This window comes from Hetaerina americana, unplaced genomic scaffold (assembly GCF_022747635.1).
Source record: "Hetaerina americana unplaced genomic scaffold, ioHetAmer1.1.p SCAF_7, whole genome shotgun sequence".
Taxonomy (NCBI): domain Eukaryota; kingdom Metazoa; phylum Arthropoda; class Insecta; order Odonata; family Calopterygidae; genus Hetaerina; species Hetaerina americana.
The window spans coordinates 2,983,098-3,009,615 of record NW_027287316.1 but is presented as its reverse complement, the minus strand read 5'-3'; the positions used below and the strand labels follow the sequence as shown (position 1 = coordinate 3,009,615).

Here is a 26,518-nt window from a genome sequence, read left to right as displayed (position 1 = left end):
GCAAGCATTTTTGGGAACGATTGCCCTTCAACAATTACATAACCGAAGAAGGAATGAGAGAACTCCGTGCCCACTTCAATGTGTCAAATAAACAGAGATGCCATCCGTCATTTTTACCATCTCTGTTAAACGTGCGAGGGTAATTTCTTTAAAAAATAACTTTGGAATTTTGACTTCTCCCTTAATTTCGTGCTTTTTTGTATATGTGAGGATGTGCGTACGTGTTTAACATGCTAAAGGACTGATAAATAAAAAATCATTAATCTGAGCACCACTATATTTGTTTGTTTAAATATTTAGTGGGAGAGTCACGGATTACATGGGAGCCTAGCCAGTGAAAGGGGCCCTTCAATTTACTTACTTTATCAATCCCGGAATAAAATTAATTATGCACGAGTCGTATTCAAATTTTTAGCTTAGTGTTTTCCTTGTAATAAATTGTACCAACTTTCTCCTAGTTAAACCATTAATGAAATATTTTAAGTTATTACTCAACTTTTTATCAAATATCCCTCCTAGTCCCGTAGTAAGTTGAATACGGAAACATCTCCTCGGAAATAAACTTATGACATAGAAACTCTCTTAAAGCATAATATTTGTTGTAATGCACACACTTTTATTTAGCACAAAATGAAAAACCATACAAATATATTACATGAAAACCTGTTGCGCGAAAAATTTCTCTGAGCCTTGAATTTGTTAGACAATGGTTGAATAAAGGACCAATCTCAAAGTCTAAGCGTTGTAAATCATCAAAAAATGGTTAATGTCTGTCAACGAAAGTTTGCACAAAATTAAGGAAGATCAATTGGCTATAATCACGTTAACTAACTTTCCCAGTAACAGAGTAGTGACTTGCCCGCAAGTAAGACAAGAAAATGGCGAACACAATTGAGATGATAAAATCAGTAGAAAAAGCGATCATTGCATTTAAACAAGGAGTATATCGCCAAATACCGAAAGAGAATGGAGACATTCCTTAACTTTACATAAGTGGGCATGGGCATAGTCACATTTAACTAATCCCCAGATATCATCTTGGCAAGGAAAGAAAACTTGCGGGGATGAATATTGAGTGAGTGAATCCCCCGAGGAAAAAACCATGCTGTATTCTCACAAAAAAACGCCTCTCTGCGGGAAACATTTTTAAATTTTATTGTTCATGTGTTATGCTTATGTCTTATCGTGGAATGGTACATTATCGTCAACAGATATGAAACGCTACTCTGCGTTATTATTCAAATAAAAAATACTGCAATCGTATTCAAAATAACAGCACATTGTTTTCATTGAAACGATCAGATGAGCAAATAATTGTTAAATATTTTCATTATATAATGAGTGAGATCAAATGTAAAATGACAAAACTTCTAAGACGAGAATGCGATTTTAAACACGTTCCATCTTGACTTCTTGGAAGGGTTTCTTCAGAGCCCCGCCGGGGTGAACAACGGGTTTGGAGGGGAAAGGGGGGGAGGCGGGACCTCGAAATCATTAGGTTCGGAGGCAAACTGGGTCGTAAGCGGGGGCCTACTTCAGCGCAGCTCCATTTGCAGAGGGCGGCCTCTTTCCACCCTCGCCCCCCTCCCCACTTGTTGACTCCGCTCCAAAAGGGATCCCCCCGCCCGGCTTCCACCAACCCTTGTTCTCCCCCGCCTTCCTTTCCGGATGACCTTCCCCAGGGATCCTCCCGTCCCCATACGCAAACCCTGGATTCTCCCTCTTTTCCTGGCCAAATCTATACCCTTTTATATCTCCAGAACCCACAGCCCCCCCCCAGGTCGCTAGTCCAAGAAACAAGTGGTCCTCCCGCCAGCGGGACCCTTTCAACGGCAGCCATCCTACCCTCCGTCTCCCCTCCAACGCCCAATTCATTTCACTAGCGATGCGGAGCCGAGTTCGAATCGCCAGAATTGAAGGGAAACACTTCCCACTGAGCGAGTCACACCCATCGGCTCATTCTCGCACAGAGCGCGACCAACACGAAGCCGCTGCGGAAGTGAAACCCAGCGTGGATACATCCTCGCATTTTCCATTCACATCTCCAGTAAACATTGACATTGGGCACCTGCTGCCACGAGGGAGGAGTAAGTATTCGAGGGGAGAACGATTGGGCCAGGAGGAGTTATTAATTGAGCGGGGAACTAGCAGGGTGATTTGCCACCTCCTCGACAGACGTCTTCCTCACTTCCGGCAAGTCTGCCACAATAAACTCTCGGCGGCTCGCGAGGACATGGCTGTAGCTTCTACGAGGACTAGCAAAGAAAACGGGAGATAATGGCGCTTGGAATGACCCCTTACTTATTCTTCACGGTCCGCGTTCTTTGCCAGCATGAGGCTTCCTGAACCGCGACGACACCGAACGCTGCCACCAAATGATATTTCTGTTTCTGCGTGTGTTTTGGAGGGCCTTCTGGGTGCCACGGAGCGTAACGAGAATAATAAAGCATAGGTCGGGGACACTTGCGAGTGTGCGTTTTCAAACGTTCGGCGGTCGGTCGTTGGTGTGGAATCAGGGAGGGGAAAGGTTTGCTCGTTTCAATCGCCCGAATTCGTGCCCACAATTTATCTTCTTGAATCGCAAAATGCAGGAGAGCTTTCCTCGAGTGCACGAAAGCTCTGCACTAACGCTGCAGCGACTGCCGCCCAGGAAGAACATCGCAAGAAGGGGGCACTCCTGTTGTTCGAAGAGGCAGATGGGTTATTTGGTTCAAGGCTGGAAACTAAATGCGACTGAAGCGACAATGCGGGCGGCGCACTTATTTCAAAATGAGAAACATACGAGCGCGATAAACTGCACAGTGGAAACACCATTCTTCTATTCTGGAATTCGAACATGGTTCATCGATTCCCCACCAAGTGCTTTATACAAGTGCTTGTCGTAGCTAGGTTACGGAAACGTTCTCTACTACCTTTAAAAGGCTCTAATAAAAATGAAATCTCTTGCATACATTGGAAGGACGTCTCTTTAGCAGTGATGTTGAAAATGTATTATTAGACCCATCGTACTGCCGTAGGAGAGATGATGTCAATGAAATCAGAGGGATTAGGTGTGTGGAAATAATAGATTGAAGATGTCATTTTTAGCACGAACGATCGGGGATCAGAATAATATTATCCGAGAGTGGTAGGGTCATGTTCGGGTCAAAATTAGTCTGGTGTGTATTCACCCCCTGCCACACACCCTAGCGGCTTGCAGGCTACTAAACATTACTAGAAAAAGGCTTCAAAGGAACAACAGAACACTGCAGAGGTTTATAATCTGGCCAAAGAATTCGGTCGAAAATACGAGGGATCAGACAGAGTTCGAATTTCTCTCATCTAGGCGAACTATTGCCCTACCGCGGACTTTCCTCCATTTGCGCGAACACCGGTAGGCATTTGTTCCATGAAGAGACTGTGAGTATTGCAGTTTCACTACATTATTAAGGCCTTAAATATTTGATTAACCATCCGACTTAGTGTTAGTCAGATTTTTAAAATTGTAGCAAATATACACATATTTTACAATACACATACGATATATTAAGCGTAGCCCTGGACAACAACTTCAAAGCAACGCGGCGAAACATCGCATTTATTAGCATTGGCTGGCTTCCATCACGTTAATTTCTCTGGCAGTTCATTACGTATTAATGACAGAACGTTGTTGCTTTTGTGAGTTTATTTAATAACAATATTTATGGTAAAATAATTGATTGAAAAACTTATTGTGAAATAAAGGTTATTTCCAATTTGTGAAATTCTACCTTGTGAAATTGTGTTAAGCGTTTGAATACGGATATTTTTTAAAAGGACGAATCATTAAACGTCCACCATGCTACTTGATGGTACACATTCTTAAAGATATCACTGATTAAATGAATTAACCACTCGTTAAATTGTTTCTTCTTTTTTGCACTCCAACATTTTCCTGCGCTAAACTCTTCAGATATGAACATTCACAATGATTTGCTGAACTCATTCGATTTCTGGTTACTGAATCACGACGTAATTATGTAAATGACGCCACAAACCAAAGCAAAATACACGCAATTGAGTGTAGAATACAAGTATAATAAAGTATATTGAGAATTTAATGAGTGATTCGCCGAGGAAGAGCTTGGGAATTCGACAACATTGATTATTTACCAATTTCAGAGACTTTTTGGATGAAATACGCTAAATTAAATCAGCCAATTGTATCGCAAAATCAATCAAAGTTCCTCTTTAAATATGGCTCCCGATACTGCGATGCTCATCCGATAAAATTAAATTTTCAAGCGAAGCGAAAGTTTAAAAAATACAACATTTAAGGCATCTCATCAAACGCTTCATTATGCACCGTAGTAGTGGTAGCATTCACATCTCTGGATGTCTTTGGAGAAGTTTAAGGAAATTGCACTCTACATTCACGAAGACTAAGTGCTTTAGGCCAGCAGATAGGAGGGAAAAAGGGGGGTCAAAATGACGCGACATGTCCGACCGAAACCGAAACTGTCAGTTTCAAATCTTCAAACGAGTGTGAGCACTACCCTCCCCAGAACAAGGGTGCAAAATAGAACCCGAAAGCATTCATGAAGCACGTCCCAATGAAACCACGGCGCACGAGGGCGGGGAGGGAGGCATTCGGGGGGAGCGCGCGCCCACGGGTGGGGGGAGAGGGGGTGGGTACCCGGTGGATGCGGCAGAGAGAGCGAGCCGTGGAAGGGTGCGCCGGGCTGGGGAATGGCCTCTGGGGAACGGGGCCGGGAGGGCTCCGCGAGGCCGCCGACCCGTGAGTTCGAACGATCTCCTCCGGAGTATTTTTTCTTTCCATTTGCCGGCCAAACAGTTGCAATCAACGCTGAGCACATTATCAAATCAGTGTGTTATGCATGAGATGAGAGTCAATGTAAACAAAAAAAGGTTTGCAAGAAGGAGAGACAAAGTTAATCACTGAAATAGGTAGGAAAGGAAGTGAAGGAGAAGGAGGGAGGGAGCAGGCCTCCGCACCCGATCAAATACATCCTCGCGTATTTAAGGAACTAGCGTCGGAAATTGCACCTTATCAAGAAATCATTTTCAAGAAGTCGCTGGTAGATAACAAGGTTCTCTGTGATTGGCAAACGGCTAACGCAATACCAACATTCAAATACGAAGACAAGGAGGAACCGAGTGATAATAGAACATTTTCCCTCACATCCATTTCGACCAAGGTTATGGAACATGTAGTTGCTAGTTCGATCGTGAGAGCCCTCGATAGGCCGAATTTGTCAATAAAAAATGAGCCAGATTTAAAAAGGGTAACTGACTTTCGCTTTTTCTTCAAGATGTCCTTGGTACGGGAGGGAACAATGCTCCAACGGACGTGGTATGTCTAGAGTTTAAGAAAGCTTTCGATAAGGAACTTCATAATTATTTACTCACATAACCAGAAGCCTACGGCATTAATAAATATATTCGGGGATAGACGAAAGACCTTTTGAATGGTCGGGTTCATAGAGCGGATGGTGTTAGCTCTAGTGTAGTGGAAATCACTTCAGGTGTTCCCAAGGGAAGTGCCATCGGACCTCTTTTATTCCTACTTTACGTTTACTAAATTGACTTCGTAGTCACTAGTAAGGTACAATTATTTGCCGACAATTCAATGGTTTACCGTAAGATCCGTGATCCTGAAGACGCAGTTGCTTTACCAGATGACCTAAAACTATACAACGCCGAAGCGACACTTGGCCATTGGAATTTAACTTTAAAATGTTCGTCGAGATACATTTTTGGAAAAAGAGCATTTTCCACCCGAACGCCTACTGCATCGGGAACACCGAAATGGAATGTGTGAATTCAATAAAATATTTACCTAGGCGTTAACCTCACTCAAGATCTCTCCTGGGAGAAATATTTAAGGGAATAAGTATGTGGACAGGGTTACAAAAAATTAGGATTCATTAGATGAGTACCTGGTAAATGTAATGAAAAGATCAAAGAGAAATGTCATATTTCACCGGTTATGCCTCTATTGGAATATGCTGCTTGTATGTACATGGGATCCTCACGAAGTTGCATTAATTACCGAATCGGATCGCGTTCAGCGTAAAGGAACTATATTTGCAAAACGTGGTTATGAAAAACTTAGCAACGTATCCAAAATATTAGAGTAGCTAGGTTGGGAATCACTCCCGGAGCGAATGTTAAATTACAGATTAAATCTCTTGCATAAGTTGAAAGGAAGTCTTTTAATCAGTGATGTGGAAAATATATTCTTTGCCCCCCATCCTGCTACAGTAGGAGAGGTCATGTCAGTAAAATTGGACGGATTAAATTTTGGGCAAATAGATTTCAGATATCCTCTTTTGCACGAATGAAAAATAGATCAGAATAACGTTGCCCGACTAGGCTAGGGGGGGTAAGTATTTTAGGTCAAAAGTAGCCTGGTGTGTAATCACCCGTGCCACGCAGCATAGCGGAGGCTTGCAAGGTACTACATCTACATAATACCCCGCAAGCCGCCGCAAGGGCGTGTGGCGGGGGGTGTTAGGTCACCACCCGTAAAAAGGAACAATACCTCATGCAAAATAACAAATAACGTGGAAAATTACACACACAGCAGCGCACACACTCATGCAAAAATCCCTTCATCCAACCCTCATGTAAACACATATACCGCAAAACAACAAAAAACTGCACCTCAGGATGCAGCCCGAAAACCATCCTACAACACGCAAGCCAGGACACAACAAGCAAGAATGCGAAACTCCAATACCACATGAACATGCACCACAAAACACTCTACCCCACGAAGAGACTGTAAAAGGCAGGGAATGCGACCCAAAGTTGCAGGTAGCAGGAATTTTCCCCCGCGGAGGACGAGGTATTGACAGGGAGACTTAAAAACAGATGAACAGAACACGAATGAGGTCATTCGGAAAGAATGGGTTATTATAACAAAACACAAAAGGTTAGTGGAAGAGCACGCATTTAAGTAGAACTAATTATTTTCTAGACGCTGAGGGTGGCAAGTGACGCTTTGCGTTTCATCGTAAGAATTTGTTACAAAACGGGCTGCCCTTCGTTGAACCTTCTCAATTTCCCGAATGAGACCTTTTTCACTCGGATCCCACACGCTGCATGCGTATTCTAAATGAGGCCTTACAAGAGCGTGGTAGCAACGTTCCTTGACCTTCGAGTTACTTTTGCCGACAATGCGACTAATGAATTCCAATTTTTTATTTGCTTGACCGCAGACGTTACGTATGTGAGTCCCCCAAGTTAGGTCTTTTGTGAATGTAGCACCTAGGTATTTTACCGTATCAACTACTGCTAGGTCACCTCCAGCTAATTTTTAAGCAAATACCGTTGATCTTTTAAAGAAATTTACAAGCGAACATTTATTATAATTTAGTGTCAATCCCCAGTTAGAACACCATTTAGCAATGCAATCTAAATCCTGCGCTAGAATAAAACGATCCTCATCCCCAGATATCTCCCGATAGATCACCGTGTCATCCTAATTTTACTTTTCACTTCGCGGTTCAAATCGTTAACAAAAATCAAGAAAATCAACGGCCCGATCACACTTCCCTGAGGTACCCCCGACGTGACTCGAACGCTGTCGGAACTAGCGCCATCAAGGACTACCCTCTGTTTCCGCTCTGAGAGAAAATCTTTAACCCAACATATGGCGCCCTTGTTTATACCCGCGACCTTTACTTTATGAATGAGTTTACCATGTGGAACCTTATCAAATGCCTATTGAAAATCTAAGAAGATGGCATCGACTTGCCTACCTCTCTCACCCGATAAAAGTAAATCATGTAAATCATGCGAAACCCAATCATCCTAATTGGGTTTTGCAGGAGCAGGTTTTCCTGAATCCGTGTTGATTGTCACTGAAAAAGTTAACATTTTCAAGGTGTCTCATTATTGAACTGACAATTATGTGCTCTAAGATTTTGCAACAGATAGAAGCGAGAGATATAGGTCTGTAATTACTGGGATCCTCCCTGTCACCACTTTTAAAAATAGGCGTTATTTGCGCGGTTTTCCAAATCTTAGGTACTTTGCACTCTGTGAGGGATTTGTTAAATATAAATTCAAGGTACGGGGCAATGTTTGGAGCTAAATGTTTTATCACCCTAGCTGGTATATTTTCGGGACCCTGGGATTTGTTGGGTTTAACCTCATTAAGCAATTTTAGAATTCCTTGTTGGTCCACTGTTATTTTTTCCATGGGTGGAGTATGTATTGTTTCTTGGAGATATGCGGTGGAAACATCATTCTAGAAAACGCTTTGGAAGAATGAATTTAGGATGTAAGCTTTACCCTCACTGTCTGTATGAATTGTATTGTTACAATCCCTTAAGCAAGCCACGGTTTGTTTACTCCCATTTACTTCCCTTTCATATGGCCAGAAAGCTTTTGAGTCAGTGTCTAAGTACTCGCAAAGTACTTTGCGTTTAAAGTCCAGTAAGGCGCTACGTAATTGTTTTGGTTTCAATTTTAAAGGATCTGTATTTGTCCCATAATTGTTTATTCTCAGGGGATGATGTGTTCACGCCTGCCCTCTTTACCCTAGAGTGTAGCATTCTCTGCTTTCGAAGGGCTTTTCTAACGTCTTTATTGTACCATCTGGGGTCGCGATTTGCTTTAACGTATTTTATAGGGATGAAATCTGTGATGCCTTTTCGAATAATATTGACCAATTCTGTCCACGTTTCTTCCACGTTGACATGACTTGATGAGGGGGGTTTCTTTGAACCAATTTTATCATGGAATTGCAATATTCGCGATCGCCTTCCACTCGGCTCCAAACCAGAGACCCGCGATCCTCCCTCGGAATGATGCTGCAGACCGTTAGTCCCAGCCGAACCCCCTCGACGCCCTGGACGCGCTTCACCTCGGAGCTCAGTTCCTTAAGGGAACGGAGGACCTCCTCGGATCCACGGTCCGTGACATCGTTGGTGCCGACATGGGCCACGATCTGCAGCCTAGAGCACTTCGTGCCTTTGACCGCCGCCTCGATCGCTTTCGTCACCTGAGGGACTCGTCCGCCTGGTATGCACTAGACGGTCACCCCTTGATCGACGCCTACGCGGCGCGCTCTTTCCCACAATGGGATTACTATGCGGCGGACGTTGGAGCTACCTATTACTACAATTACCTCCCTTCCCGTTCCCTGACGTCTTACCCTAGGCAGTACCCTCGGAGTAGGGGCAGGGGCTGCAGGTACGGTGGTGCTGTCATCCGACAGCATCTGGTACCTGTTGGAGACGGGGATGGTATCTGCCTCCGCAGAGTCCAATCCACGCCGCAGCGTTACCTTCCCCTTGCCCCGAGAGACGACCCTCCAATCGTCCGACCTACGGACGTGAGACACTCCCTCTTTGAGAGATGGGACACAGGGTAGGTCTCTAATCGCCCAGCCACGGGTTGCATTCGGACGAATCCGTGCATCCATATGGGCGTGGCGGGTTTTCGTATTTCCACCCCGAGCACCATCTCTCCTGAGGGGAGCCCTCTGGCCGGCGATCTCCGATCGAAGCTCCCGCACCATTCTCTCCAGCATTGTGGAACCACAACAGTCCTTCGAACGCATATGCAAAATATGCTAAACACACTTCTACCGGATGACGACGAGGAGGACAATGAAGCACAACACGTAGTAGGGAGGCGGTCGGAGGAAGAATGTACTGCTGAGTACATCGAACCTTTCTCCCTAAGCGAAGTGGATGTAGCAATCGACCAAATCGGTAGGAACAAAGCGCCGGGTGATGATGGTATTCCGGGAATTGTGATCCAAAAAATGTCGGACATCATAAACAGTGACATTTTAAGCATCTGTAACGACTGTCTATTCTCAGGATACTTTCCTAAGCTATGGAAAATCGGCTTACTTAAGGCCATACTTAAAAGTAAGGACAGAGATATATCTGACCATAGGTCTTTTCGCCCCATAACCTTATTACCTGAGTTTGGCAAGGTCCTGGAGCGCATGCTCAAAAATAGACTAGAAAGTGCAGTAGATAACCTCTACCATGATCGACAGTTTGGGTTTAGGAGAGGGAGAGGGGCAGAGGATGCGATCCTGGAAGTTAAAAATTTTATAGTAAACAATGATTCAAAATATGTGGTGGGTATCTTCATTGATATAAAAGGTGCCTTTGATTCAGTTTGGTGGCCGGCAGCAATAGAAGAACTGAAACACTTACAGGTACCGAAATATTTAATTCGTGTAATAAAAAGCTATTTTAAAGACAGAACGGTGCATTACCAGACGAACACCACGGCTGTTCGAAAAGTGTCAACCAAAGGATGTCCCCAGGGCTCAGTCCTGGGCCCACTGGTCTCGAACCTAATTATAAACTCTCTGTTGAGAAAGACATTTCCAGACGGATGCGACATTGTGGCGTACGCTGATGATGCGGCAGTACTTGTGGGTGGGCACACCAGAAGGGAGTTAGAATGCAAGGCTTTGGCCTCGATGACACTCGTGGAAGAGTGGGCGAGAGCCAACAAGTTGACTCTTTCCAAGGAGAAAACAGAATACGTGGTCTTCCGGAGTGCCCTGGCCAGGAATCCAACGATCAGGATGGACGGTAAACAAATTAAAAGAAGTCCTTACTTTAAATACTTAGGAGTATACTTGGACGAGAAGTTAACATTCACGGCTCACGCCCACCACACGGCAATAAAGGTAAAAAAGATCTTCCATGCGATACGGCGACATGTCAGGACTATGTTTGGTAGCCAGTCGCTCCATCGTGTGTATAATGGTGTGGTTTAACCAGTAATCACGTATGGTAGCAGGGTGTGGGGCCACTGGGCCGAAAACAGTAGAGTTCAAAGAAAACTGCAGGAGGCGCAGAGGGCGTGCTTGCTAGCCCTCACAAACTGCTACTCCACCGTTAGCACTGAAGCCCTGTCGGTTATTGCAGGGGAACCGCCCCTGAAGTACATTGTTGGGGAAAAACGGGCAAGGGACGACTATAAAACAACCGGTGAGACTGTGTATTATGGACAAAGAATTACCTCAGAAGATTGCACCTCGCTTGCGAAACTAAAGAAACTTCTCAGAAACATTTCTGAAGAGAGATGGAATGAGGAATGGGTGAGCTCGGATAAAGGCCGCCACACCTACGAACTCTTTCCAAATCTAAATGCGAGGAAAGCAGTTAAACTGCAGTATACGAAAAATACCGGACAAATCCTAAGTGGTCACGGGGAGTGTGAGGGTTATAAAAGTAAAATAGGGATCGCTGAATCAGGCTTGTGTGCTGAGTGCCTAAAAGAGGACACAATTAAACACCGAGTGAGCGAGTGTGTAATATACGAAGCATGGAGGGTAAGGTAACAGCTGGAGATGACAGAGGCAAGCGACTTGTGGAACAAACTCATTTTGTTCTGTCTGAGACACTGCAAGCACAAGGAGCTAGCCGAGATCGTCAGGCCAGCCAATAAACCTGGCGGGCGGCGGCGGAGGGTGGAGACCGGAGGGAGACAGCGGATGGCAATGAATGGAGGGAGGCAGCGGAGGGCGGCGACAGGCGGGCGGCAGCAGTGGGAGGCGGCGGAGGGCGGAGACCGGAGGGAGACAGCGGAGGGCCGTGATTTGAGGGAGTGCGGTGTTTGGAGATAGGCAGCGGATGGCGGTGACTGGAGGGAGTTCAAGGAGGGAGATGACAACAGGAAAAAACTTAAGCACAAAGAGACATTTGAAAAAAAAAACTGTTATGAAAAAAGGGGAAAAACCACAGGGTGTCCCCTATGTACGAGTATTAAATTAAAATTAAAAAAAAAAAATACACAAAAGGATTCCTTGATATATATGCTCTCATATTATTATCTCTCCAGCATGACGATACGGGCCTTTAAAGCCGCGCATTCGCCAGTGCCTTCGAGCATGGCAACAGGGGACCTAGATGAAGCCATCCTAAATAACTACCGAGTTCCCCACAAAAGCTAACTTGTGTACGCTACGCTAAAATTTCTAAGAGGGGTTAGTTAAATTAAGCTCAATCAATAAGTTACGCTTTGAAAGATAGTAAAGAAAGGAAAGAAAAAAGATAGTAAAGAAAATAAAGCAATCACCGATAACCAATTAGATTCGACGGACAAAAACCATCGCAAGCCACTGAGAGTACCCACTAGGAATACCACCACACTATTAAAAACTAATAATAAACAACACAAAAACTAAATAAACTAAACTATTTCACAAATTTAAAGCTAACACTGAACTACACTTCAATTTGGAAGAACAAACACAGAGGTACAGAAGTAACAGCAGGCATGCACGTAGTCTCAGGTAGGGTCGAACCGGTTCTAGGGAGCGAGCTCGAGCACGTCTGTTCTCGGCAGAAGCCAGGCAGGGAATGAGTGCTAAAAGAGCCAAGCCTATTTTGGAAGTATTTTCGAGCAAGGTGGTCAAAGCAGTAGGGAAACAAGAAGAAAGATTACTTTAGGAAAGCAAGCTTGATTTAAATAAGGGTAAGGGTATAGAAAGATGGGTGGAAATTTTGATATAGGTGGTGGTTATTCACGGTTGGAAAACTCGGTCGATGAAGTGAAATCGAAAGTGGAGGCTTTTGAGATGTTAATGTGGGGAGGGGAAACGGATATAAAGAGAAACGAAAGGAGAGGAAGGCCTTGGCTTGATGGGGGAGGAAAGGGGATGTCTGGGAGAGACCATTTGGAGACACGGGAAGTGGATCCAGAATGTTTTAGCTCGGCGATAGAACGCTGAGGACTATCGCGTAGCAGAGGGGTGAATGCCGGGCACGGGAGGAGAGGGATAGACAAGTCATTCCTTCAAAAATGGACGTGAAATCTAATCGGAATGGAATAATCATAGTGGCTTAGGGTGTCGAATTAACAGTCTCGTTGGGTAAGCAAAGAAGTTCGCGGTCTGTCTGTGTCCACCCAGGACCTACCGTAAACGATAGACTATCATATAATAATAACTCCCCCCGTCGAGATCCGTTGAATCAAGTGCATCCGGGCCATTCACGGTGCTCGCTCGCCCGAGGTTCCCGTCGCATTTAAGGGCTGGACGGAGGTCGTGGGCCGCTTGCTTCCCCGCGCAGCGAGCCGCAGCGAGGGTCAGAAATGAGCGTACAATGCTCGGTCCCAACTGGGAGCGTGGCCTACGCCACGGTGCACACGGAACGCCTCCAGGGAGCATGCTATTTTTAAAAATGTTTACAAACCACGCGGTCGATTGACCAGAAAAGTCATTCACACAGGTCAAAGTTTTTTTGGTACCTTGCAAGCCACCGCAAGAGTGTCTGGCAGGGCGTATACACAACAGACTATTTTTGACTCAAAATACTTTCCCCCTGCCGCGGTCGTAGTGTGTAATTCTGATCCCTTATCGTTCGTGGGAAATATCACTAATTTTACTAACATGATCTCTCCTATCGTAGTTCGATGGGGGTACTAATGCATTTTCAACATCACTGCTAAAGAGACGTCCTTACAATTAATGCAAGAGATTTAATCAATAATTTAACCTACGCTCCGTGCGTGATTCCCAGCCTAGGGAATACCTTTAATGTGGAGACACAAGGACAATGAAAGACAGACTTTGAAAATCCCGCTTAACCCCGGAATTTGAGCAAAATATTGAGTCCAGAATGAACTTATCTTTCGTTTTCGAGCCATAAGCTTTGGACATAATAGTAAGGGAAGAGGGGGGGTTATTGTTAGAAATTCCAAGAGGGGAAGCGAGGGAGGCGGTGGGGTGCGGGAGGCAGGGGAAGAACGTCGGCAGGGCGAGTGATGGAGAGGCGGGGAAAGGAGCGAAACGGAATCCCTTGAGGCAGGCGAGGCAGGCGAGGCAGAAGACGGGCGGGTTGAGGAAGCCTCCAATCGAGGCAGGCCGTGGAAAAATGCCATGGCTAGCTCTACATCATCAGGAGTAATGGACGACAATCCGGAGAGGCAAAATTCATATGGGAATAGAATTTATGACTAATATTTGAAATCACGCTTTGAGACTCAACACCACTAATATACATACCATATACTCATTTTTAAGAAATATATTGCGTGCGTGTCCTTTTGCGTGTTTTCTTTTCATATCTTTGTGCTCTTTTGCACCATCCAAGTGTTTTGTTGCTCTCGTGAGTTCGTGAGTCCTTCTACGTTATCGATGTATACATTATTTGCATATATATATATATATATATATATATATATATATATATATATATATATATATATATATATATATATATATATATAAGGGCGATGGTTAAACGCCTGTCGAAGCGAGTCCAAAACTTTTCCCACTTTGGCCACCTGAGCATCGGTGCTAGCGGTCGTCGGGTGTCCGACGCGGTGCTCATCTTCGAAGAGCTCCCGGCCTTCCTGTAATATTTTGGCATCATCCCCATAAGTCTGTTTAATGAGTTCAAGGGTCTCCGACGCGGATTTCCCAAGTTTAACGCAAAACTTCACAGGGTGGCGTTGCTCGACGGTGCGCTCCATGCTGGCGCGACGACACCACAAACAATCACACGTCACAAAAATCTACCTAATCTCTCAACGCATGCCCGGAGGCGACTGAACTGAAGTGCGCCCTCTACCGAGCCGACCGGTCGGCCCCCACCCGCCGCTCCGTTGAGGTTACAGCGAAACAGTCACGATACTTATTGTACGGACCATGCATATTTGTATATACTCGTATATATGTATTTAAACCTACCAGTAGAATATCATGCCATGCCAGCAGACCCAATGTTACGAAGGGAAGAGTGAAGGGTGGAGTGCTAACGCGGAGAAGCACTCCGAAGAGGAGGGAAGACGAGATGGAAGGGGGAGTGGGAGTTAAAGGAGAGGGAACGCCCAGGGACAAGTGGACAGCGCATTAGGGATCGGTATTCTTAATCCTGATGCACTGACTTTCAGGGTGCAGTATTTTCACAATAAGGGGGAGGAGACGGGTGAACATAAAAATAAAACGCCGTCGAAAGTTTAAAAATACCTAAAGGACGAAAACTTGATCATACGCCTCCACACCCGATGCTATCGACTGGTGGAGGGGGCGCGCCCCCGCTCGGGCGGGCGCCCGTGCACCAGTGCGTGCGCGGCCCTCCCTCTCCCGAGAATAGAGAAACCGTGAACGCTTGAGGTGTCCCAACGCCTGATTTCACTCGACGACCGGAGCTCTCATCTAGTTCGTCCACTTTAATACGCACGTCGATGTCGAGGAGTCAATTTCCGTGCGTCGAAATCACCAAAAAACCATCTGCCGACTTTGGAAGGAACGACTCCGAGTCGAGCGTCCGATCTGATATGAAAAAGCTTCGAGTCTTTTTTCTCTTCACAATTTGCCTGCGAATTCTGCTCAGCATGAAGGCCATTTTTCGGACGATCGAAGCTTCGATTCCCGAGTCGAGCATCGGAACGTTCCTCAGTGGAAAGACCCGAGAGGAAAAGCCACGATTAACTGGCATTCATTTGGAATGTTATGCACTACAAATGACATATTTATGTAGTTTATGTGACACAATTTTTGTTTAAATTAAATATCCGGGATAAATCATAAAACTTAAATGACCAAATAATACAAAGAAAGGTTTTCAAAATGACTTAAAAAATCCAAATTCCTTGTTTAATATTCTCTTGACGCGACGGATGTACAGCGTACACAAAGCGAAGAGATTTGAATAGATATTCATTTCCGTAATGGGCACAATCTGCTTCGGTTCACAGTATTTATTCCTGAGCTTGTGACATAGTCCGCGGAGACATAATCGACACCCCAGATGCGAGATAACATTATGCCCAGCTGCGAGTTGTAGCATACCTTTGTCCAAGGGCAAATCCAGACTCGATCCAAGGTTGGGCAGGCAAATTATTATTGGGAAATATATAAGATGACATAAAATTGCAAAACTCATATCGTAAATATTATTAAAAATAGCAGCAAAAAATTATGTGAGTATTTACAACAAGCGTAATTCGAAATATAGAAAACATTAATTGATATTAGCAATTTATTTAAAAATGGACGTCATGATATTGTCAATATTGGTATCAATGGTTAGTCCGGTAAATTATTATTGAATTTCCATTGCTCAAATCGTAAATATTTTAAAAATTACAGCAAAAAAGAATGTATGTATTTACAATAAGCGAAGTTGGAAAATAAAAAAGATCTATTGATTGCGGCGATTTCTTTAAAAATTGACGTTGTGATTGTGTCAATATTGGTAGGGCTCATTGCTTTTATGTCAACTCTCCAAAACGTATTTACGCATACTCTGCTGATTGAGATTATCAAAAATAAAGTAAGAGGTTATCACACTAATGGTTAGTTACATTGCTAACAGCAACTAAGAAACGACATGCATTACTCGAAAAATAAGAATATTTTACTTCCTAGTCAATTTATGACCGTTGATTTGCATTTATTTTTACTAATAACAGTAGCCTTGATAGAGGACCAAGTAGCTATTTTCTGATCAATTTATCCTCTTTTTTAACGTTTTATTTGTCTGTTTATGAAAGTCACGAGAGTATATGAAAGAGGCGAAATTGTCACCTTGGTGATATTTCGTGGAGAGAAGATAGGAGGTGCCGTCACATTTGGTGCGCGCTCCGCATTCCAAAGCGTGACACGCTCGTCATTGTAAAAATATAGCGTGAGTTAAATCTGCAATTCTCAGGGCTTTTAAAGGAACAAGATGTTATGGCCAAATGCGTACAATGTCACCAGCAATCGCAGTCGTGCGCGTGGCGCCACAGCCCACGAGGTTAAAGCGAACGTTTTAATCACATGAGTGTTTGACACCTTCGACAAATGTTAGGAACTACAGGAAATGCCGCGACAGGAACTTCCAATGGAGTCATCCACTAATATGCATCAAAATGTAGAAAATGTCTACGCGTACAAATCATTCTCCTTGACTGGGATTCGAACCGGGATCCCTTGATGAAGATGAGTTAAGTGAAAGAGGACGAGGCGTAGCTTAATTGGCTAAAGCACTGGGTCGGGCATCCAGGTTCGAATTCCCGTCGAGGAGAAGGATGTTTTCACCTTGGCAATACGCCATTGTATTTTACATTTAACAGATGACTCCGTTTAAAGTTACTGCATCTCCCGCAGTTCCCTGGAAATTGGCCGTTTTAAGCGTTTAAAAACTTAATATATTTGGGTGCGGTTGCGCTCTCAAAAAAGAAATATTAAATCTATCTCCACGCTGAGAGCAACATCCCAGGCCACTCATTATGCGAATAGCAGAAACTGTGGTTACGAAGATTTGAAAAAAGAAATTAGAATTTCAACATGGGTTTTATAATAGAAATATGTTCAGTGCATTTGAACTTCATTTATTATTTAATGCATTATTTTTCAAAGCTGCGAAAGAAGAAAAGGCTAAAGAACACTGGCTCCTTTGAATGCAAAATTTCAGAATGTAAAAATTAATCCCCTAAACCGTGACACCACCCGAAAGTCTGATTGACAGCCGGTGACTGCACATCAACAGAAATACTGAAATAATGTTGGAAAGGAAAAATAATCGAATCTTAAGTCACGAAGAATATAAAAATGGAGTGATATCAGATTCCTATCACGATTATCCAACAAAGAATGGAAGATGTTAAGTGTGGCGAAAAAAGTAGGTTATTATTTAAATATAATGTAAGTAAGTAATATTTAAATAGTAATGAGAGCGTAAAAATAAACCTAATTTCTCAGCGACTTCACCGCCGTGGACGGAAATGTTTCATGAGGGAATGAAAAAAGATTGAAGCAGGAAGAGAGGCAGAAAAAGCGGACGGGCGAAAAAACACACTCAGAAAGGAAGAAGTAGCAGGGCTGAGAGTCCACACAGCTTGACCCCACTTTCTGTGGTCAGTGTACTCAAAGGGCCGAGCCGCGTGAGTGTGTGTGTGCGGCCGTCACTGATGCTAGTCACTGCACTCGGCGACATTTTTGCATACTAAATTCAGCTTCAACCTCGACTGCTAATAGCACGCGAGGTGGGAGAAGCGAGTGGTGAGCTTCCAACCCCTCGAGACCAGAAATAAGCCCTTCCCCTGTCCTGGAATCGCTGGTGCGGCATAACCTCCACCGCCACGTCATTCTTTCGAGGGAATTGGGGACTGAGGATTGGGCGCTTCTCGAGGTGAACTTGGAAATGCAGAGGGCCAAAGAAGAGGAGAATAAGGTCAATGTGTACTGAAATAAATCACTTTCACTGAGATATAATACACCTGAATCTAGGAGAATATGCATCACAACGGTATTTATAATTACATCTGATGGTGAAACGTGGCAAACATGATGTCTTTTTTCGGGTAGCGTATAAACTAAAGGAAAATTACATCCATGAAAAATGTGTTCTTGGATGATTCGAAATGTTTTCACTTTCAGTTAAAATTTGCCAAAAGCCAAAATAAAAGGGGGAGGATATCAGTTTCAAATCTGAGACGAAGCGTTTGGGGCAACTTCGTCTGAAAAAGAGTGCAATGCAATTCCAAGGCTATAAGATCTCAACGGGAAATCAAAAGTCTTTGCGAGGAGAAAGTGAATGACATCTCCCTCCTAAATTTGTGAATTTCACACCTCTTTAAAGGCTAAACTCGAGGTGAGACCAAGTCAAACATCTTAAAAAATCCCCTTCGTGATTGTAACTAAAGGTGGTCGGCGAAACTATGCTGACCACCCACGTCCACATTCCCATTTGCCGGCTAAAATGTTGGTTCCAGCACAAAACACCACTCATTATACGAATTTGTCAATATTAAAGACTTGATTTGTTAATTCTTCAAATTTAATCGAAAAATTGGAACGCTTTCTTGAGGAATTCGAAATCCGTAAAGAGATTTAAAATGCCCGTTTTTATTTCCTCAAGAAATCGGGAACAAATGCAGTTCAAAACATTAAGTTCGCAAAACAAATAATATTAAACTACTGCACCCCATCTTATTTTTAATCATGAAAATCAAATGATTTAAATATTTTGTTATTGGTGTCAATCTTCCGACTCAGGGGAGTTGGTTGATGGACACTGGGACTGCATTTAAGTACCCCTAAGCCCTTAATAATTGTCAATATCCTCAAACCTCATATCGTATTCATCACAATGACTGTGCATAACTACAACCGCCGTTCTCTCCCTCTGAGAAGCCTTCAAATATTTCTCCGTCAGCATTCACTTCCAAGATCTCTAACCTCTATCGCCATCCTCAGCATCCCGTTGTCTCCCATCATCTCTTGCATCCTCCCTTCTTTGCATTTACACCAACAACTCGTCTCTCCTTCACAACCAAGCCTACAACTTCAACGCTGGATTTCTTCCCAGGCCGTATCGTTTTCTCTATTCTTCTCCACGCCCGAATCTCAAGAAACCCAACTCAAGCTTATCCTCTTGCCAAAACGACCAACACTTCGAGTCTTAAAATACCTACATATACATTAAAGCTTTCCCTCGCCAATCACTTGCATCTTTAATCCAGGTGAATTCCATCTAGACCCACCCCTATGCAAATGCTCCTCATCGCCATTCTTCCATTCTAACTACATTACTGAATCAACTCATTGGTGAAATATGAAAGTCAATTTATTGTCCAAGATTAACTCCCCCTAAGGCAATTGAAAGGAAGAAATCGAATAAAGACCTCAGTTCCACGTAGTTCCTGAAAGAAGCCTGTAAAAACATTTCCATTTCATGAGATCCTCTCATAGAACTGTTGGTTTCCCAATTCAGAGTAGCCATTTTATGAATACACAACAACAGACGGATGAACGCCCCAGTTTCATCTAGAGCGTCTTTCACACTCGGTTACCAGAAAAAAACAGCACTTTGCATCACAACTTTTCTTAGGATAGAAGTGTCACTTTCCAAATAAATACAGAACTAGGAGACATTCACATGTGAGAACATAAGCACAGTAATCAACACGAAGGTCGGTTTGGTGGGTGATGGTAGAGTTCGCCCAGTGCCAAACCTTATAAGGCGTGCGAAATTCACCCATCAGGGTAGGGGGTCTCCGTGCTCGGTAGGGTCTCGAATCTAGGAAGATTTGGTGCCCGAAAAATCCCACCGCTTGGATTGAGCCGAGGGTCCGGCCCTCCGGTCCGCAGGTCAACGCTCTACCCTCTGAACTACCACAACCGATTGGAGTACGTGAGGTAATACTACAAATAAATCACGACAAGTTTTACGAACACCGAGGTAGTTGTTTCACTGCATAAAATTATTATGTTTAGCTGGCAAACCCATCATTGGTATTACGGTATTAGCCTTTAAAATAGAGGCACTCGCTAATGTAAATATACGCCGAATACGATATTTACCTTTGATAGGAGACAAATGAATTAAATACTCTTATTGTTATCCGAGGATGGCAGATCTTCCCGGGAAACCATAAGCGTGAAAGGAACTGACCCCCCTTATAAACCTGCTATTGTGTGAATTTCTCACGCCGTTGGACTTGGCTTCGGGTGAGCGCCACCGACGCCTCTCGAACTAACCTTTGGATTGGCCACTGTGGCATCTGCTTCTAATTAATGAGGCAACTTTTTCTTTTAATTATTGGAATTACTATTCTCAAATTTATTTTAGTACAGATAAATTTCTCAGGCATGCCACCTCTCCATCAATCCTCTACGTATTTTCTGTTGATGACTATATCCGAAATTCATCAACAATGACAAATAGTCAACGAAATTAAAGGATAAATGAGATATATTGTGACGTTCACCTACATTATTGTTATGATTATTGCATCACTATTTAGTCTAAACTCTTCGTAGCCACTTTCCCTGTGAACACATTGACTCCCTCCCGCGCACTTCACACTCCCTCCTATACCGGTATACTTCACTGGGTCTTCAACAATATTCATTTATTGCTGTAAATACAGCATATTACGGAAATAGCACATTGCGAGGGACGATTAACCGTTACTGTGTGCCTGGTAACGTTCAATGATGAACACGATTCTATTACGAAAGTTAACACTAGTCAGATATAATGTAAATGGGTGCCATGACCTTTGACATACAGATTAAACCAGATACTATACAAGCCTTAAGTTCGTAGATAAGTAAAAATTAAGATTGGGAGCGAAGGGCATACACTCCCCAAGAATGATTAAATAAGGGTTCAGGTAGGAGAAATTAGTAACAAAAGGGTGCTTCCAGCAGCATTACACTTTTCGCGGGAGGCATTTTAGCAAGTTAGATACCACATTTTCTACAAAGAAAGTCAAAATATATGGCATATTGTTTTGTACGTGCTTCAGATCAGTGTTTCTCAAACGATTTGGCCACGGTCTGAATTCATAAAATTTTTCCCAATCAATCTCTCGTCATCCTTGAAAAATTATCCTACCATCATGAAAGTAAAGAAATTAACTATACTAGAAGCTCTTAGGTTAAGAATTTAGCTAAAAATAGTGCTACTTTTGGTATCCCAATGCCGTAAAAAGCAGCAACAACAGTCTAATTCTAATTCAAGAGAGCCAACTTATTCTTGGCCCCAGAGCAACTGCCAACACACGTGAGGACGCAGAAATTTTAGGAAATTTCCTGCTTTAAAATGAAGATTTTTTTAAAACAGTCCATTACGAGATTTGCCAAAATATTTAAGCTGCTACAATTTTTTTGAACCTGCTAAAGATTTGAGAGAGAGTGCTAATTTCTCAATGTTCAATCTTGTCAACAAAACATTCAGGGTCTACGATTGCTTCTCGCAGAATGATTTATAAGACACGGCATCTTACGATAATTATCACTGGCAATGCTTACTGGTGCAAAACTCAATGTCTACGATCAGTATACGTGGAACATTTATGAGGTTGTCGCACCCCGTGGACCCCTCGCCTGGGGTTCACAGATATCACGCGCTGAGAAACCACGCTATGGACCACCTTCTCATTGGCTGGGACCGACTGTGATACGAAAGTCGATCCCAGTCACAAAGTATTGTAAAAATATTGGCATTCGACACGTCACGACAAACAATGCACGATTCACGAATCGAATGATTTTGTTTCAGTAAACTTCACCAAAGCACTGACTGGCTTGCACTTGCACTGGCTGAAAAGGAGGAGTGGAGAGCGATATTTCCCCTGCAAATATCATTCTTTCAAGATCTCAAGGGCGTTATTCTCTGAGGGGGTGACCGACCTGTTGGCCAACCCTCTCACGGGGTGGGCGTTTCAGACAAGCATGGCGCTTAGGACTCACCGAAATTGTCAGCGAAAGATACGGCCGGGCCTCTCCATCCTCCGCGCTCGAAGCATGCCCGTCCGTCGTCCTTGTATCCCTCGGGAGGGCTTAGGGTCACCTGGTCGATGAACTGCATCGGGGGCTCGAAGGCAAATATTTCCGGTATGTTGAGGTCGAATCCGTCGGAGCCGTGAGCGGAACACGCTCCCCTGCCCATGAGCCTCCGCCTCCGCCGCCCCCGAAGGCTCCCCGCACTGCCTCCGGTCCCATCGCCGTCGCCCGCACCGACGACCCCGCACATTCCCCCACACGAAGTGGCCTCCTCCTCCTCCACCACCGCCTCCCCCCCCTCGCCACTCGCTGCGACACAGCACTGCCCGTCCTCCACGCCCTCCGTGCAGCTCCCCACCACGCCCCCGACCACCACGCACGCCTCCTCTTCGTCCAGCTCCTCGTCGTACTCCTCATCGTCCGGCCGGTGACTATGCACGAGGATCACGTAGTCCGCGTCGAAGTACGTGTTGTGGGACTCGTCGAAGGTGACCCGCCGCCGCGGCCTGCCCGGCACCATCCCGGGCCGCTTCAGCACGGAGCGGAGGGCGCCGCACCCGCGCTCGCAGTACACCGCACCGCCCCCGATGAGCGGCGGCGGCGGTTCGTCCGATCCCATCGTTTCCCTCTCCGCTTTCTCCACTCCGTGCTGGCACTCGGCGCACTCGCCCCCAGCCACCTCCTTGCCCCCACCCGCATCCGACCCGGACCCCTGCTGTTGGTCCGCCGTCGACCCGGAGGGGTCGTCAGAAGACCCCTGAGGCCTCGGCCCCACCACGGCCACCAACTTCTGGCGCATGACGACCGGGGGCAATGGAGGCCCTCCTTCACTGCCTCCGGGGCCCTCCTGCGCATCCCATTCGGGAGGCGGGGCAGCCTCCCCGCAGGACACTTCTCCCGCTCGCCCTACCGCCTCCGCGGCCGCCGGGTCGCCCCCTCCCGCCTCCTCGGCGGCGAGGCCACCGCGCGCGGCCACGGGGCCCTCCTGCGCCCCCTCCGGCCCCCGCGACCCATCCCTCTCTCGGGGACTGCCCCCTGGCCGCACTGTCCGGGTGCCGACGTCTCCCTCGATGGGTCCCTCCGCCGTCCCTCGGTCCTCGGCCGACCGCGAGGCGTCGCGGCGCTCGGAGCCTTCCTTCCCGCCGACGGCGTCGCTGCGCTGCGGGGCCGACGTCGCTGGCGCCTCCTCGCCGATGGCAGCCTCGTCTCCCGCGAGACAATCGACACTGTCGCCGCGCGCGTGTTCCGCGGGCGCCGCTCGGTGCTGCGCTGGCGCTGGCGTAGCGGCGGGTCGGGTGTGGGCGGGGGCGGGAGGCGGTGGGTGGGGGGGCCGGCGGGGCGGTTGGACGTGTCGGGGGGCCTGTGCCGATTTCGACGTGGCTTTTTGCGGAGACGGAGGTGGCGGGGGGGAGGCGAGGGGGTGGCGGCCCACCGCCTCAGGCAGCGTCGACGCTTCCCCCTCTGCACCCTCCGCCTCCCGCGCAGTCCCTTCACCGCCGGTCGATACCGGGGGGAGAGGGGGCGGAGGGGAGCAGCTATATTCTCCGGCGTGGGTGGATCTGGGCTGCCCGGAGCCCGGCCCCCCCCTTGCCTCCGCACCCTCGTTTTCGGCGCCCCTCCCCGCCCCGTCATCGATATACGGGATGGAACACAAGACGATTCCGGGCGCTTCAACCGTCACCTCGCAACCGGCGAGGAGCACCGCGAGGTCCGTCCCCGGTGCCGACCCCCGCCCACCCCCGACGCCTTCCGCCGCCCCCTCGCCATCCCCTTCTTTGGCCACATCCTCCTCCTCCTCGTCCACGGCCAAGGGGGCGCGGGGGCTGAGGGAGCACTCGTTTAATTCCTCCGACTCGTTCGCGAAAAAATTCAAGGCCTCCGTCGAGTGGAAGGATTCTCCGAGGGGCGACCGGGGCAGTTCCACCCCTCCGCCCACCTCCTCTCCTTCCCCCTCCTCCTCCTCCAACACCGTCCGGAGTCCTCCGGGAGTGGTGTACATTCCCGCCTCCCTGGGGAATTCCCTCGCGGGTGTCATCATAGACGCAGGCGTGGCCGCCGTTGCTTCGTCGTCGACAAACGGGTATTCCTGAGGGTCTTCCGTGGTCAACGGACTCGCCGTGTCCACGGACGCAGGGTCCTCCGGAGGGGGGTTGACCGAGGAGTTTGCCTCCGGCCCTCCCGCATCGTCCCCCGCGTGTTGCTCCTCGCGTGCCCCCCCTTCGCCCCCTCGACGCTCCTCGGGGGAATCCCTGTCCAACCCAATCGAGTGAACTTCGCCCCCCGCCTTGCCCTCCTCTCCCACCTCCTGCTCTGCCCCTCCGTCGATGCCTCCGCCCCCCGGCCTCCCCGCCCCCTCGCACGCCGCCACCTCTGCCGGCTCGCCCCTCGTCACCATCTCGAGGCGCCGATGCTCAATTTGTGACCTCTCTTCGTCCCCACGCCACGATTGGGCCGTTTCTTCCCTCGCTTTGAATTCGAATTCGCCTTTCGCATCCCCCTTCCCCCCCCTCCCCCTCATCCGAGGTGTTTATCGCGTCTTCGCAGGCAGCGTCGGATTCCTTACCGGTTTAATATGAACCCTATCAATCACCATGGCGGACTCACTCACTCTCAATTCCAACTGGAGTACTACGATCATCACCGAGGGCCGAGGCGGGACTACTTTATTTATATCTTAGGGCAACGATAGCAAGTTCTTCGTAGTTAGACCGTATCGCGCACCCAAGTTCTCCTCGTTGGTCTGGTGGTCGGTTGTCCGCCAGCTGAACAGTCAGCGCCAAGAGAGTAGTAGTGCCCTCATCTCGTCTTCACCCGCTGGTCTTCCGCCCGCCTTCGAGATTCGCCTCGACCGCACCTTCTCCCATCGCACTGCTTTTACTATATCATCAAGCAAACTCCTTCCCCCGGCTTCGTGCCCTCTCGAAATTGCTTTCATCCTCTTTCAGAATAAAAGAAGGGAAAACGTCAACTGTTACGCTCTCGGCTCTTGTTAAGGAACTTCCGGGCGCCCGGAAAACAATGGCCGGAGGAGGAGGAGGAAAAGAAAGAAAGACCTAAGAATGGGAGCCTATTTTCTCCGGAGCAAGGAAACACACTTTACTCCTCACGGCCTTCATTTCCATTCCTTTTAAATATCACGAGACAAAGGAGACGACTATTTAAAATAAATGGAAAACAGCTGAGTGATGACTAGCCCCTCCTTCGGTTCACCCCTTCCTGGACCTCTACAAATTTCATAATCGCGCTGCGTGTTTAGATAACTACATGGTTCGCGCGGGAAGGGGTATTTTTCGCGGGCGTTGGAGGAATGCACGCGAGGGGGAGCGGTTTGGAGGGGGTCCACTGGAAGGGAGAAGGGGGGTGGGGTGAGAGGGGCGATGAAAGGAAGGGGTGCCCGTGGAGGGGGCAGTGCTCCCAGTCGGAATCAATGAAGTAGTGCTTTGCTCGCAGGTGGGGGGAGGGGGTGTCAGCCCGCACCAAGGGGAGGGAGATCACGTGTGCGTACTCGCGGAGGGGGTTGGGGGAGTCGGAATTTGGGCGACGCATGCAGGCAGGCAGGCGGGTGGAGTGGGGGGGCGCGCGGTGGCGAGCCGTGACGTGTCCTCCGGGAAGGGTGTGGTGGTGTTGGAGTTGATAATAATAAAAAGAGAGGCGGGGGAGGGGGGGGAGGTTCGTGACAGGAAAGGGGGAGTGGTTGATGGCCGCGGAATTTCCGAGCGCGCTCGCTCAACGGTAAGTGTCGGTATTTTCAATGGCGTCCCCACCCCGTATGTCCACGTGTGTGTGTATATATATATGTACACATGTACATGTGTGTGTGTGAGTGTGTTTATATATATCTCCACCCTTCGCATTCGCTTTTGTTTTCGCTTCGCTCGCTCGCCCGGCTTCCTCCTCCTAATCAATGACGCCGAGTTTTATCACTGTGTAACGGTTTTTTCAACAAAAGGAGTTATTGGTAGAATATTAAATGCGCCCTCGACGCCATTATTTATTCGTCCGTAAGTTTCGGACCATGCTTAGAATCGGGTGGATCCATTGTTGGAGGAGAGGATATTAAACTTTGAGCTTCTCACTCGTGCCAGTTGATTCACTCCATTAATTCGCAATCAACAGGACAGGGTTTCATTCGGAACCTCGTTTTGATACAAGGGATTCGGAGTTCGATAACGATGGGGTGGCGGGACAATTTCGGAGGAGCGTTCGAGGAGCAATGCATATTGCTTTGCGGTGCAACTGGCTTGTAACGCGTGTTGGAGGTGGAGAATAATTCATTCTCCCCTCGTGGTCTCATAACCCAAAATGTCTTGCAGTCAGAGGAGT

The 26,518-nt window shown here is 46.7% G+C and overlaps 1 protein-coding gene across 1 annotated transcript in view; it reads right to left on the bottom strand.

The window, feature by feature from the left end:
• Window positions 1-24,590, bottom strand: part of LOC139696489 (mucin-19-like) — a 260,184-nt gene extending 235,594 nt beyond the window's left edge. The window contains exon 1 of the mRNA XM_071595277.1: window positions 22,163-24,590. Within this exon, the coding sequence (XP_071451378.1) occupies window positions 22,163-24,590 (2,428 nt within the window). The remainder of the gene's footprint in view (window positions 1-22,162) is intronic.
• Between the last annotated feature and the right edge of the window lie 1,928 nt (window positions 24,591-26,518).